Genomic DNA, 14,885 nt, shown 5'->3' on the forward strand with positions numbered 1-14,885 from the left:
AAGCAGGAAATCACAGCAGTCCTGTAATATGGGGAGTGGATCTAGTCCGGTTCCTGTAGTTTTTTGCATTGGTTGTCTCAGCACTCCTGCAGGAGATGGTAAGACGGTAGGGGCAGAGGCCATTTTTTTTCTGGTGTTTTTTGTGTTCTGGGTGAGTTCATAGCTGCCGGTGTAGTCGCTATGTCTGCTGCAGAGCCATGGCAGGTTTAATAAACAGTGGAAGAAGCATTTGGCATCTCCACAAGTGGGAATCTGTCCCAAACACGCTCGCTGCTTCCCCTTCAATCAGCACGATCACAATTAGCAGAGACAATGAGATGGACGAGGGCCCTGGCGAATTCCTCCTGCGGCTCTCAGCAGCGCTTCTCAGAGATCTGTGCAAATCCGGAAAGATCCGTACAGGCTGGCATGTTTCTCTGCCATGCGCTGGATGGAGGAGAACACTGGCATGGAGACGCACTCCAAGTAAGGGGGGGAGTGATAACGTTTTAGTGTTAGGTTTCGTGAGAGAAAACAATGGAGATTGGTTCATTGGTACAGCATCTGTGCATGTATGTGTTGGCTTGTATTTTGGCGTGTGTGTGCGTGTGAGGGTGGCCCACTTTCCTGTTGAGGTTCTTGAAATATCCAAGATTGTGGCCTAGCTTTAGAAGCTTTAGAACAGATGAGACGTCACCAAAACGTGCTTTTCCCTGGAGCTGAACACACGGGCAACATAGGTGTTACGGCTACTTCATTAGAGTGTAACGTCTCAACCACATTCAGAAGAACCAAACTCCAGAGTGGTTTCTCTGTCTCCATCATACCTGATTATGGCATCATAGGTGACGTTACCTATGATGTCATAATCACCTATGATTATGACATCATGGTTGATGTCACACCTGGCCCTCAGGGTTGTGTGGATCAGGAAGGCCTGAGGTTCCCCCTGCTTTAAATCACGGGTGTGGCTCATGAGAGGCAGCAGGGTAACATCGTCATCATTTCATTTTTTTCCTTCCACCATGTCACTGTGCAGAAATGTAACGAGCTTCCCCACAGTACAGCTTTTTATCAGTTCGTGCTGGGTACTCCAGTCAGTCGCTGCTTCATCTGGCCATGTTTGCATAACCCCCGTTCCACAGCCCACGGTGTATGACCTGTGAGAAGTTAAAGCAGTGACATTGTGACGCGGTGCCGCAGCGGCGAGGCACGCTGCTCTGAAGGTCAGGCAGCGGCGAGGTGAGGCTGTTTTCGCAGCTTTTCGTATTTTATGCTGGCACTCTGCATGTGAGCAGGTTGCGAGGGAGAGCCACGGGCCGGGCGAGAGGCCGGCTGCAAATTCACTGAATAATGCGATGTGGAGATATTGGGTCACTCATCTGTAGCGCCTCTCAAATCTGCTGTTATTACGAGTGGCATAAGCGAGTTCAGATGAGCCTGGACCAGAAATAGAACTTGAATCTGTCATTTTTCATTTCACCTGGAAAAAATGCTGGAGACATTGTCTTCTGTCTGTTTTATTCCTTTCTATCTATCTCTCTCTTTTTCACAATTTCTCTCTCCCCCTCTATGGCTCACTCTTTCCCTCTCTCTCACTCGCTCTATCTCTCTCTCTCTCTCTTCCCTCTCAGATGTCTGTCTCTCTCTCTCTCTCTCTCTCTCTCTCTATCTATCTCTCTCTCTCGCTTGCTCGCTTGCTCCTCCTCTCTATCTCTGTGATATGCTATCAGCTGTGTTCAGGCATGTGTTCAGGCACACACACACTTACACATACACACACACACACACACACACAGACGGCCCGGGGTGGGAGCAGATAGTTGCTCTCTCGCCCGCCCGCCCCTCTCCTAGCACCTTGGCGGATGATGTCATTAGCGGGTATGTAGGACGGGCTGTGGCGGCGGGCGCTTAAGCATTCTGTGCATGGGACGGCCTCCCGTCAGCCTGCCGCTCCCGGTGCTGCCCGCCCGCCTGCTCTCCAAGCTCATTAGGAGGCGAGAGCGCTCTGCCCTCCTCAGGTTTTTAAAAATTTCAGAGATGGATGACAGAAGTGAAATGTATGTTACCTCCAGGTATGAAGCAGCCTAGCGCATATCCAGCCTGTGTTATTTGTTATAGTGGATTTTTTGTCTCTTAAAAGACACTCAATTCAAATAGCTTCCTCTGCCAATTTGTGTACCTGTCAGCGGGCCAACCGCACACACATCCACACACACGCGTGTACATGTGCACACACACACATATACACACACATGCATACAAACACACAGCCATACACATACACGCACACACACTGACACACATCCACACGCACACGCTCACACGTACAAACACACACAAACTGACACGCACAGCATAGGCACCTTTCCATTACTGTTTTTTCTTTACATAAATAGCAAGTAAGTAGCAATCCATTTTCAGGGGATTTTTTTAAAAGTTTAGTTTTAAAATGACAAGATGTGTTCAGCTTGTGAACCCTGAATGCACTGACTCCGGTACTGAATTCTGTACAGTGAGTTCCTTTGACTATGCTGGCTCACTCATAACACTGTTGTTGGAATCCTTAATTAGGAGTGTGCTGTACAGAGGTTATGCTGCACAGGCACTTGTAATGGCTCACCATAAACAAACAGGAGCTTGAGGCTCAGTGATAGCAGTTCAGAGTTACAGAAGGTCAGGTTATAACGAGAGGCCACTTCTATTTACAGAGGAACTTCACATGCGAATAAACGCTCATTTCTGGACATCAGCGGTGGTCCTCATTCCAAGTGAAAATACGAGACAGGGGACAAAAACAGATGCTAGTGTCTATCTTCCCTTTCATTTTTTTTCCCCTTCTATCTTCTCGCTCTTGTACCTGCCAAACGCTGACAGACCCAGAGCTGTGCCGCCCGCGAGGATCGCCTAACGTTTCTGGGCAAGCGGCTCCCGTCCCCTTCGAAACGGCAGAATGAATTACGCAGGGGTCGGGAATTGGTCGTCCCCCCGACCGGTGCGAGGTGCGGACGCTTAGAATAATGAGACAGGCAGTGTCGGGGGGCACGTCGACACCGGCACTGCCTGGAGCAAAGTTCCAAAAAAAAAAAAAAACACAGAGAAGCAGAATGAGAATGACCCCCATCTGTTGGCCATATTGTTTGGAATGTTTCTGAAGGCCGAGGCCTTCAATTACGGCTGCTCAGGGGAACCTGAGAGACTTAATTATCTACATAAAAGTGGGAGCGATGGAGGCAGATTCATCACGCAGAGCGGCAGGGCTCTGCAGCTGCTCGGCCCGCGCGGGTCCCGCCACTCCGAGATCGCAGGTGTGCCACGGGCTTGATTATCGCCGCTCTGCGGTGAAATTCCCCGAACAGGTGCGCAGGGTGAAGGAGGACCCGATGAAATGGCATCTCTTTCTGCGTTGCAGGGGAGGAAGCAGGCGGGCCGCTGCGAGAGGGTTCTGTTCAATTACCCAAGATCCTTTGTGGGCCAGGAGTCTTGTCCAACACTGTTCTGTGAAGATTTGGAGGTTTAAATTGATCTCATGTATGAAAGTTTGTTCCCCAGTGAATATATGTGGAAGAGTACTGCTTAATCAAAATTATAACAAATGAAACCAACACCAAGAGCCTTAGTTTGCTGGAGCTGAAGGACATGTGGAGCCACACTGGATTCATCTCCAAACAAAACATTTTCACACAAATTCCGCTGCTCTGGCACCGTATCTATCATTATGAGTAGGCTGTATGTCTGGATTTAAAAACGCATTAAAACAAGATCTGCTGTCACAAGGAATGGTAGCTGAGTGTTTTAATTCCACACCCATTGTCGTATGGAATTAATTCCTTTTTATCAGGGTTTTTTATGTCTGTCCAGTGGGATTCAGGGATGGTATAAACACTCTAATGGAAACTCAGGGTAGTTTACATTAAAAAGATGTGTTTGTCTTCCAAGAGAAATAAACCCAAACTGGGATCAGGGATGGCTTGATGAAAGAGAGTGCTTCCTTCTCCTCCACAGTTACACCGACTGAATGATTACTAATTGATTTTGATGTATTGCAATGTGTACAGCCACAGGGATCTGAACTTTGTCTGACCCAAGTTAAACTGCACATTAGGAAAAACTCCAGGGGCGTTATTTATCCTTGTTCCAGCCCCAAGTGTGTATGTGTGCAGGAGTATGTGTGTGTGTGTGTGTGTGTGTGTGTGTGTGTGTGTGTGTTTAGCATAGTAGTCCTGTTCTGTAATTGCATGGTCTGAATATGTGGTTGTAAGAATGGGGGAGAGAAGAAGAGCAAGTGACGATGGACAGAAAGTACTGAGAGAAGGAGAGAAAACAGAAAGAACAGAGAAGAGGAGGAGAGGGGACTGGTGATGCCGTTGATGGTACTGACCCACCTAACATTCAATCCTTTGATTCATCAGTCGTCCCTCACGGTGACATGATGAATGTTCCCAATTAACCCCTCTGAGCCCCAATTACACACAGACAGGCATACACACAGACTCATACACTCAAACACGCACACAAACACACACACACACAGGCACATCATTAGTCAGATTTCAGGTTAGGTGTTGGGACATGGGGGTGCATCCCAGCCTCCTCTGGGAACCAGCCGTCATGAATCTGCAAAACAAGACGCTGTGATGGTGAGGTCAGTGCGCTGGATAAAGAGCTCCTTTCTTCCTCCGGGGAAGAGGGGGAGAGAGAGAGAGAGATAGAGAGATAATGTGTGTGACAGAGAGAGGGAGTGAAAGAGTTACAGTGAAACACTAAAAGAGAGAAAGTGTGAAAGTATGAGAAAAAAAGATCGTGAGATTCTGAGAGCAATTGTGTGTGTGTGTGTGTGTGTGTGTGTGTGTGTGAGAGAGAGAGAGAGAGAGAGAGAGAGAGAGAGACTGCCTCTAATTTGAGTCTCAAGGCAGCATTCCTCCCCCTTCCAGAATTAGCCCTCTCCTTTTACCGTGGGCGATGGGGCCATGTGTGGAGCACATGTCGACAGGCCGAGTCGAGCGCTAGGCAACCAGCTAACCCGCTAACCCGCACGGTTCTCAGGACATCGCTGCAGAAACGTCACAGGAACGCGAGGGTATAGGAGCCTGCTGATAACAGCGTTCCTGACTGTCTAAATGCTGTACAGGTTTACTGTGTAAAGAGGTGGGGGCTGTAGGATTAGAGATATTACCTGTACTGGGACGGTATTAAATTTTACTGCACGCATGTGTTTCCCATATTCTCTCCACTCTGGGATAGCAGCAGGTGGGACGGCTTGTATAGTACTTGTTTGATGATAAAAAAGACATGCTGCTGATATATTCTTTCACAGCTTTAACACGTTTAATTTGGGGTGACTTGTCTGGGACTTCCCGGGGTCATGGGACCAGTGCTGATGGGGGGTGCGGGGGGTGCGAGGAGGCCGGGGAAACGTGACAGTCAGGGGAGAAACTAATGGAATGTTGGTATCCCGTTGCTCCATTATGGCAGCGGTGTGGGGAATGTCTTTCCTGCACTGGATGGATTTAGTGCGATCAGAGTGTGCACACATTAGCCACAGATTTCCTCTCATTGAAATCATTCTGACATCCTCTCAGAATTCTGACTGGACAAAACTATATGGTTGTTTTTAGGAAGGAATTTAAAAAAGAAAGAGTGGCTGAGATTTTAGGCCTTGGCAGTGTAAAGTTCATCAACAGTTGCAGTCCCGGGATGCATCTGATTGAGCTCTTTGAGAAGCTTTGTCCTTGCATCCATACAGCGGGTGCATACATGTACAGGAGAATGGGACTTACCCTTTCCTGCTCACCCAACTAAAGTGCAGTGTCTGTTTCCCAAGCAACATGTGCTCCCTGAGAAGTGGAACGGTTGAGGTTGGGGTGGGGGTGAGCAGAGGTGCGAGCGTAAGGGTAAAATGACCAAGCTCTCACCTCAGTCAGTTGCCATACCGCCCGGCGCGGCTCACAGTATCACTTTATCATGCTCAGAATCTCGGCACAGTTCTGCCACTCCACAGCTCCTGCTGGGGAGGGGGGGAGACAGTTCAGGAGAGCAGATCTCTGTTTTCCTGCCGTCCAGCTCCGTGCGAAACAGACTCTAATTAAATCTGACCCAGCACCCTGGCCTGAAACGAGCCAGAGACTTTGGGACCGTCTCTGCATTCTCACACCGCCAAACCGCGCAGGAAAAAGGCACAGAAATTAAAATGAATCCTTTTGAAAAAAGCTGTCCCGTAGGAGGCCAGTAATAAAATCCTGAGTTAATTGGCTAAATCCTACTGTATTATTTTATTCTTCTTTTGTTAAGTAAATTTGCTTGACATATCTGCGAGGAAAGCCGCAGTTCTTTTTTCTTCTTAACAAAATCCGTTTTCTCAAAGTTGCTGTGATTCCCACATGTCTCTGCCGTTGCGGTCACGGCCGCATACTTCCCCGATCACGTTTCAGTGAGTCGTATCGCTCAGGCGTTTGGCAGTGAGACCCCAGCTTCTCTTCCGAAAGGTCTGTGAGAAAGCATAGGCGGAAATCCCAGGTGTCACTTCCATAAAGGTACGAGGAAAAAAAAAACTGCCTGGAGCGACGTTGGAGCCTACTTTATAATCTGATGTAACCCCCCTCTGCCTCCGAGAGCTTTATGGTTTAAGGTATTAAAGTCCTATTTCACTATTGATTTTCTAATAACACCCACAGAAAACCTGGCAGGGCTGTGCTGAAGACACACAGCAAGAAACAGCTGAGTAATCCTCGGCTATTTGCGAAAATAAAGAATAAAATAAAGAAAAAAAAACAAATACTCAACGGGCTCTACTTAAAAGCTGTGACTACTTCTCTGGCTGTTTTTGCTCACTGGTGCCCTCTAGTGTTTAGCTTTCATCACTGCAGGAGTTGCTCAGCATGTGAACAAGTGAGCTGGGGACAGCCATTCTGAGTGCAGCTTCCTTGTCAGGCTCAGCCAAATTTCAGCTGCCCTCACAGTGACGCCTGAAACCCCTGAGGGAGTTCAGCTCTTCCTTAGCGGTTTGACTTAATCCCAGTGATGTTTTCTTGCTTTATTACATTATTTATCTTCTCAGCACACATCCCTCTGTAGTAACCCAAGCAGCATATACATTATGTGTCATTCGTTTATGCAGCTGGACATTTTACCAAAGTCATATAGGTTAAGCTCCTCACTTGAGGCCGCAGCCGCTGTGTCACGTTGGGGGTTTGAACTTGCAAACTGCTGATCACAAGCCTGGCTCCCAGTGTGCCACAGCAGAGCAGACTGTGACTCACAGAAAACGTCTGGATGATGTTGTGTAGGAGTTTGTAGGCTGGATCGAGCAGGACTTTGTAGGGCCATGTTCTTTTTGTGGAAAAGCCAAATCCCCAAGTGTAATGCTTACAGTAGCAGCACCAGGGGACTTGGCCATGTTTCTTTTCCCCTTTGTCATACATCTATCTGTAATCTTGACGTATTTCAGCACAGATTATATAAAAAAAATAAATAAAGGAAGCGTAGCATGGTGTGTAGCTGGGCAGGCAATGCCGGGCCGAGCTTCACTCAGTGGAAAGAAACGGGCGTAAAAAACAAATGCACCTGTCAGCTCGGCGTAGCGCCTGCAGCAAAAGCAGCTCTTCTGGGACTGCGAGCCGCAGTAAAGTATGTTACAGTCAAGGTGTACTTAAGACTGGTGCTGTGACAGAGAGCAAAGCACGCCTCCTGACAGGTCCGGCAGACTCTGGAAGGGGAAACCGTGGTTGGAGTACTTATGCTATATGTATAATGTCTATGTATGGATGTGTGATATACACATACATATATAGATATATACATGCATATACATGTGTCTGTGGGTGGATGTGTTTCCACTACAACACAAATAAATGAATGCTTTTGTGAATAATTAAATGTACCAAAAATAAGTGGAACGTCTGTGGAGTTATGCCTGTCTGGTCCTGCGTATTGTCTGTCTGTAGTACACTGCCTGTACTGTTTATTCCTGTGCACTGGCAGCCCTTTGGAAATTCACTGTGGAGACAGGGAATTTGACTTCAGGTATAGATTTAGCAATCGTTTAAAAGTGGACAGGCTGGGCTATTGTCTGCCAGCACTTCCATTCCGGCGTAATGATCGCTTTGCCTCTCTCCCACTCCATACACGTGTTCTGGGCTTGTTTCCTTTAACCCAGTTATGATTATGTATCTCAATCATATTTAAGCAGAGGCAGGAGGCAGACCTGCCAGGGCGGGCAGGTGCAATGGAGGCAATCATATCTATTTTCCTTTTTTTTTCCCCTCTGAGCAGGATAGCTTATTATTCTCTTGCTCTCTTTCTCTGTCTCCCTCTCACTCTCCCTCTCTCACTGGGCTGCCGCAGAATGGTCATTTTGGGGCTGATGGGCCTTCAGCGATCTCATTGGTCTGTGTAATTGTAATGGAAATGGTCCAATCAGGGATAAGCATTGCAGGCAAACTTCCCGCGCCAAGCGGCGATGATCCGGCGTGCCGTCTTGGGAAGGGGGGTGGCGGTGGTGCTTGGCTCGTTCAGAGCTGCTTCAGGGGCTGCAATCAGCACATTATAAATGTCTAAAGCGGGCGCGCCACACCTCTGATTACAGAGCAGCAGCTCGCTGTCACCGTCATTTCACCCCAAGGCTCCTCTGGAGCAGCCGTAGCGCAACAAAGACTTGTGATTAGCATAATTTGACAATTAGCATGCCGTCCGTTTCCAGTTTTTAATTACCCCCGCCACCACGCCCTCCTCCCTCCTCCTCCTGCCAGTGGCCTGGAGCTCCTCACAGAGGTTCTTGCTTTTAGAGTGTTCCCTTGGGGGGTGTAGGGGCAGAGTTTAATGGCCTCCAGAACCTCTTTGCTCATGTCTTTCTGTTCCGAGGAAAGACTGAAGTTTTTTCATATATTTCTGACATTCATATGTTGCATATGTATTCATATGTCTCTGAGTGAGACATACAACTTACTCTAGCAAGGATAGTCACACACACATTGCATTATTGTAACATTGTATTAATGTTCATGTTTAGAATTTGTGCATATATTATTAGAGCAGCAGAAATAGTTATTTAAAAATGCAAAGATTTTAAAAATTCCTGCAAACTACCTGTTACCTTGTGGAAGGCATCTGCTGACGTCTGCATGGGGAGGAACATCTTGAGGTTAAAGAGACCGTGACGTGGCGTCTTCACTCCCTGACGTGGCTACAGGCTCTCGCTGAATAGGGAGAACAGTCTGCAGAATGGAATCGTTTGTCTGGGGTTTTAGTTGGCATGACAACGTGTCACATTATTACCTGCTTCGCTGTCAGGCTGAAAAAGGAGGTGACGGGTGTGCCCCCCCGGTGCGTGTGCAGGCTAGCTCACCTGAGCACCATCCTGTTCACCAGCCTTGACTCCCACGCTGTAGTAAGCAGCACAGAGCGAGCCCTCAGATAAACTGTGTTATAGGAGTCTCTGCTATTATTCAGTCAGTGACCTTTACATTCGTGCGGAATCTATAATTTTACCTGAATCTGTGAGCTAAATGAGGAAGCTCACGCTGGCCTGGTGTTCTGTCAGACATGAGTAGATGTCTTAATGCATGCAAACATTATTTCAAGGTAGAGCAGCTTTTTTTGGCTTTTGTTCCCCTATCACAGAGGTGTCACGTGCGCCTCCTGAAGGGCCAGTGTGCGCGGTGTGCCAAATTTTGCTCCAGCCTCGGCTCCTAACAGCTTAATTAGGCCAATAATTTGCTCGGTTTGCGATTTATTTTGACATTTTTATTTTTAATGAAACAACACCATTGAAGGTTTTATTTGTGTCCTATACACAATAACCATTTTACTGCTGTGCATTTTTGGATAGGCAGAGTTGTAAATGTAAACCTCTGATTAAGTAATTGGACCAATTAAGTGTTGTACTTCAGCTGTAGCGTTTGATATCTCTTGCATATCCTGTGTCCTCAAAGCACTCTACTGTGACAGTACTGATAATGGGACTCTGATGTAGTGCTTAGAAGTAGTGTAGAAGCCACTGAGACTCTGGTTTAGTTGTTATCAAAGCAGTGTGTTCCAGATCCACTGAGACTCTGGGTTAGTTCTTATGAAAGTGCTCTCTTACAGAGCCACTAAGACTCCGGTGTAGTTTGTAAGCCCCCCCCCCCCCCCCCCCCCCCCCCGCCTCTTTAATTAGGCTGTGCCACTGCATGCAGCTGTGTTGCAGTCTGTCTGTTGCCAGCTCTCTGGACTGGCCCCCGCTCAGCACCGTCAGGTCCAACAGAGCGCTGGTAATTAATAACACACCCACCATTTTTATCATCATCTGACGGCTGTCCCCTGTCCCTGTTTACATTGGCCAGCGAGTCGAACTACTTCTTAGAGCCCTGCGAAGGAGAGGGAGAGGGAGAGAGAGAGAGGGAGTCGGAGGCAGAAAGAGAAAGGCAGGGAGAAAGGTAGAGAGGGAGAGAGAGAGAGGGAGAGACAAGAGATGGAGGGAGACAGAGAGAGAGTGAAAGGGAGGGGGGAGAGGGAGGGAGAGGCATTCCGAGGGGGGCTAAAGACATTCCCAGCTGAGGTGAAATGGAGAAATGTTTTCATGCCTTGCTCAGCCCTGCTGTTATATTATTTATTTTTGACTCTGCTTCATTTTTTCAATTAAGAGGTGTATGTGCAATGGGGAAGCTTTCAATTAAAAGTTTTGTTGAGCTACTTTTCAGGTCGCTGCTCTAACGAGACGAGGGTCTGTAATCTAATTAAAACCCTGACCCCTCGTCTGCTTGGTGAGAAATGGGAATTTGGGAGCAGGGTGGAGCTCCAGGCGGTGTGACTGTGGGTTGGAGTGGGGGGGTTGGAGTGAAGAAACGTTTTGCACAGAAACAGAAGCTGCCCTGTTGTACAGTAGTCTTGCGCTTGGGTCAAAGGTCAGATTGAGTTGAGCCCAGTCTGATGGCCAAGAAATAAGAGGGAAAACCTTTACATGTAACATATATAATAACAAACAGAGATCTTGGCATAAGCACTAAATTATACCACTTAGTGGTCAAAATGTAGCTGAGGTTTTGAAAGCGTACAGAGCATTTCCTCTCTGGGTTTATTTAAATATGGCAATTAGATATAGACAGTAAACACATGAGTGCTAACCTGACACAGTCTGGTTTCCATCAGACTTCAGATGCTTTGTAAATGTCTGTCTTTGAGGCTTCTGGAAAAAGTGCATCACTTTTTTAAAATATATTGCTGTGAAACACTTGCGTTGTACATATCTTTTGCTCATAGGAATGCTCTGATGTTCAAAAAACATTCCAAAAAAAGTCTTGAAGTCAGTATATTTTGTGAAAACCTTTTTTTTGGCAGGAGGAAGAATGCATATTTTCTCTGACTAAAATCCTTCGGAGTGCGGTTCATCAACATCTGGAGTAGTTTTGGCATAAATATAGCATTGTTTTGATGGATTTATAAACCTACCCCGTTATTTAGCAAAGCCAAATATTAAGTGTTTATGACCTTAAATCCCTGTTTGATACACAAAGAATGTGAACTGATTAATGTGTTATACAATACAGAGACAGCAGATTTAAACAACTGTGCCTCCATCAGAGACAAGGAGATAGAACTGATATGTGATGGCTCTGTATCAAGCCTTATTTGTTTGAAAATTACAGTGTAGTTTTTTTTTTGTAAAAAAAACAAAAAAAGAAGATGATGGACACATGGTGGTTATTTGCAGAGGAAAGGCTTCATCTCTGGCTCTTTCTTGTCACTGGCAGGTTTCACCAGGGAGACTACCACATCGACGTGTGCATCAACGACTACCTGGACGTCTTCTGCCCACACTACGAGGACTCGGTCCCGCAGGAGCGGACGGAGCGTTACGTGCTCTACATGGTGAACTACGACGGGTACAGCACCTGCGACCACACCTCCAAAGGCTTCAAACGGTGGGAGTGCAACCGGCCGCACTCACCCAACGGACCGCTCAAGTTCTCCGAGAAGTTCCAGCTCTTCACCCCGTTCTCACTGGGGTTCGAGTTCCGGCCGGGAAGAGAATATTATTACATCTGTGAGTATGGTTACCTCTCTCTCTCTCTCTCTTTCTCTGTTATTTTCTCTCCCCCTCTCCTCACCTCAGGTTATTGAAGCACTGCAGATCAGAGGTGTTAGTTATTGTTTAATTATAAATCGCTGGTGTTGTTTTAGCGGTAGAAAACACAAAGCAGCTTTAGAAAGTTTCAAGTATAAGGGTGCAAGTCGAGGATGACCATTTGATTCGGCGTTGAGGATATGGAGGACTTCCTTGCCAGAAAAGTGATCCTGTTATGCAGAAGTCTTGGCCGACAAAGTCGAACAATAACAGTAAGCTCAGGAAATCATCTCAGCTGAATGGCTCTTTCTAAAGAGCCTTTGTTGTAAATGTCCAGATTCAGGGCTTTCAGTCTGAGAAGGGAAGGGGCTTTTGCAAACAGCTACTTAAGCCCTTATTTATACAACCTGTGTCAGGCTCCAGGATCCTGCCCACAGTGAAGAACAAACAAAATGCATTTCAAAATGCATTTCTCTCAGTTTACACTGAGATTAGCCACTGTCTGTTTTACTGAATTTTTTTTGCTTGATCTGTGAATTTACTGAAACACGTACGGAAAAAAGGGATCCTTGAAATTTCTGTCATTTTGTTTCACAGCACATGGAAGAGAAGTTATGAAACACTGGCAACCAATCAACAGTAGGATGTAGGATCTAAATTTGATCTCACTGCTGTTGCACTTTTCAGCAAGGTAGATGCTGCAGTAAATATTCAGCTGTGTAAAATATGATAATGTATAAAATATGTAAAGTGTGTATTTCCCAAGACAAAGGTGTCTGGTAAGTGCATGAATAACAACAAAAAAATCAGGATGATATTTCATTTTAGCATCTGAACCAGACTGCTCTGACACGTCAGCCTGTCTGCTGGCCTCGAACAGCAAACACATGCATCTCTGAAGGAGTGAATCGAGAAGGAAAATAAAGTCTTATCCAAGCACAGTGATAACATGGAGTGCCTCAGCCCTCTGTGATCCTGGTTAAAGCTGCTGGCCTGAAAAGCCGGGTAGCGATTATTCACAGCTGATTCCGATTGGCAGAGCTCATATTTTGCTCTGCTGAAATCGGGGTACGGAAACTTAAATGTAACGGCTCATCAGACGCTGGGACTCCTGGAGTCTATCCTTTTGTTTATTCATGAAGAATGACTTCCATGACAAACGGCACCCGTAAGAAAAAAGGAGAAAATGCTCACTGTGTCAGTCAGCCACTTGACTGCCTGCTGCAGATTAAACACCTTTAATGATGAAAGCACTTAACCTGACAGGTGACAGGGGATTTCCACTTTTACCTTTTCTCTCTGTCTTTCACCTGTTTCTTTTCTGCCTGTCACAGCCTTGTGTGTGTGTGTGTGTGTGTGTGTGTGTGTGTATGCATGTGGGGGGGTCGGATGCTCTCCAAGAATTCCTCTCAGAGAGGTGTAAACGGCGTTTTTTTTCTTTGACGGCATCTGCGTCTGCATGTCAGACTCCACTCCGTTGGAAGCTCACTTCAGATAACCCCGGTTTGCAGGAACGTCTCCTCCACACCCCAGGGGGAAATTTCAGCCGCGGCGGGTGGGGGGGGGGTGTGGTCATGGCTGCGGGTAGGAGGGGAGGGGGGGTGGTCAGCCAGGGAAGGTGACCTGTGGGTTATCATGGGCTGTTTGTGCGGTGGGATTGAATGCTTGGAGTGCAGTGGTTGAGCCAGAGAGAGTGGAGGATGAGCGCTGAAGAGGATGAAAAAAACTTGACAAACCCACATGAAGCCAGGAGACCAAACAGCCTGGGGCGGGTCGGTGACGCAGCAATTTGCGGTTATTTGAAAACCAACCTTTCCTCCCTCGATCTTTTGACTCACACATGATCCAAAAAACAATCTAGAGCTGCCTTCTTATCGTAAATAAAATCATGTAATAATAAAATAATAAAATAAAAATAATAAAATTAATAAACAATTAAATAAATTAATTAATAAAATAAAATAAAATAATAAAATGAAATCGACTTTTCCAAGGGCCAAGGAAGGTTATGGCTTCAGTATTCACTGAAGATAAACAGTGTTATCGTAGCATTGACGAGGCGGTCACCCAGTGCAGAAGCAGATGAATAGATGTGTGTGTATTCGTGTGTGTGGTATGTGTATTTCCCCATAGACCTGCCACATTGCTCCATGCCCTGCTGCTGGGCTGTTCTCTAAATGATTCCCTTGTGTTAACCTGTTTGCTCTGTGGTGGATATTAAAGCCATCAACCGTAACGTCCCCTGACGGCCGGCTCGGCCCAGATTGGGTGTCGATGCAGTGTGCTCTCCATGTTAATTGACTGATTGGCCCGTCCCCTGCTCCGCCTCTCTGGTTCGATTGAAGCGCTCACTTAAGGATCGCATGCAAGGAAGGCCATGTCTCTCTCTCAGCAAGCAGTAAAGGCAGGAAGGAGACCAAGCAAGCGAATGGAGAGAAATAAGAATGATCTGAGCTCAGCAGTGTACTGCAATGGTGATGCAAACCAGAGGTCCTGTGGCAACAGGGTGGAGAGGATCACACCTTCGCCTCAGTGGTGCATCTGAGCAGGGAGACACATTATGAGCAAAACCGGGACAATGGCTATATTGAAGCCCATGAATTGAAGGCCATGCCTTGGATTTGGCTGAATTGTTCATCCAAATTGACTCTACAGGACATAGGGCACAAAAAAAATTCTGTATCATTTACACAAATTTAAAATAATTAAAAAAGAAACTGTAATGATTGGGTAAGTAACTAATTAAGAGGATTATCTCTGAATCCACCACCATGCAGTGATGGAGCGCACTGTGCGTCTGATGTAAGCTGCCTGTACCCTCATTAATTTTGTGAAAGAGTGTCGTTCATTCTCGAACCACAGCGAG

At 46.6% G+C, this 14,885-nt stretch overlaps 1 protein-coding gene across 1 annotated transcript in view; it reads left to right on the forward strand.

The window, feature by feature from the left end:
* The window catches only part of efna5b (ephrin-A5b), a 100,595-nt gene that overhangs the window by 73,122 nt on the left and 12,588 nt on the right, over window positions 1-14,885 (forward strand). Inside the window, exon 2 of the mRNA XM_036526943.1 lies at window positions 11,706-11,998. Within this exon, the coding sequence (XP_036382836.1) occupies window positions 11,706-11,998 (293 nt within the window). The remainder of the gene's footprint in view (window positions 1-11,705; window positions 11,999-14,885) is intronic.

The sequence above is a fragment of the Megalops cyprinoides genome, chromosome 4, assembly GCF_013368585.1.
Source record: "Megalops cyprinoides isolate fMegCyp1 chromosome 4, fMegCyp1.pri, whole genome shotgun sequence".
In the NCBI taxonomy this organism is placed as follows: domain Eukaryota; kingdom Metazoa; phylum Chordata; class Actinopteri; order Elopiformes; family Megalopidae; genus Megalops; species Megalops cyprinoides.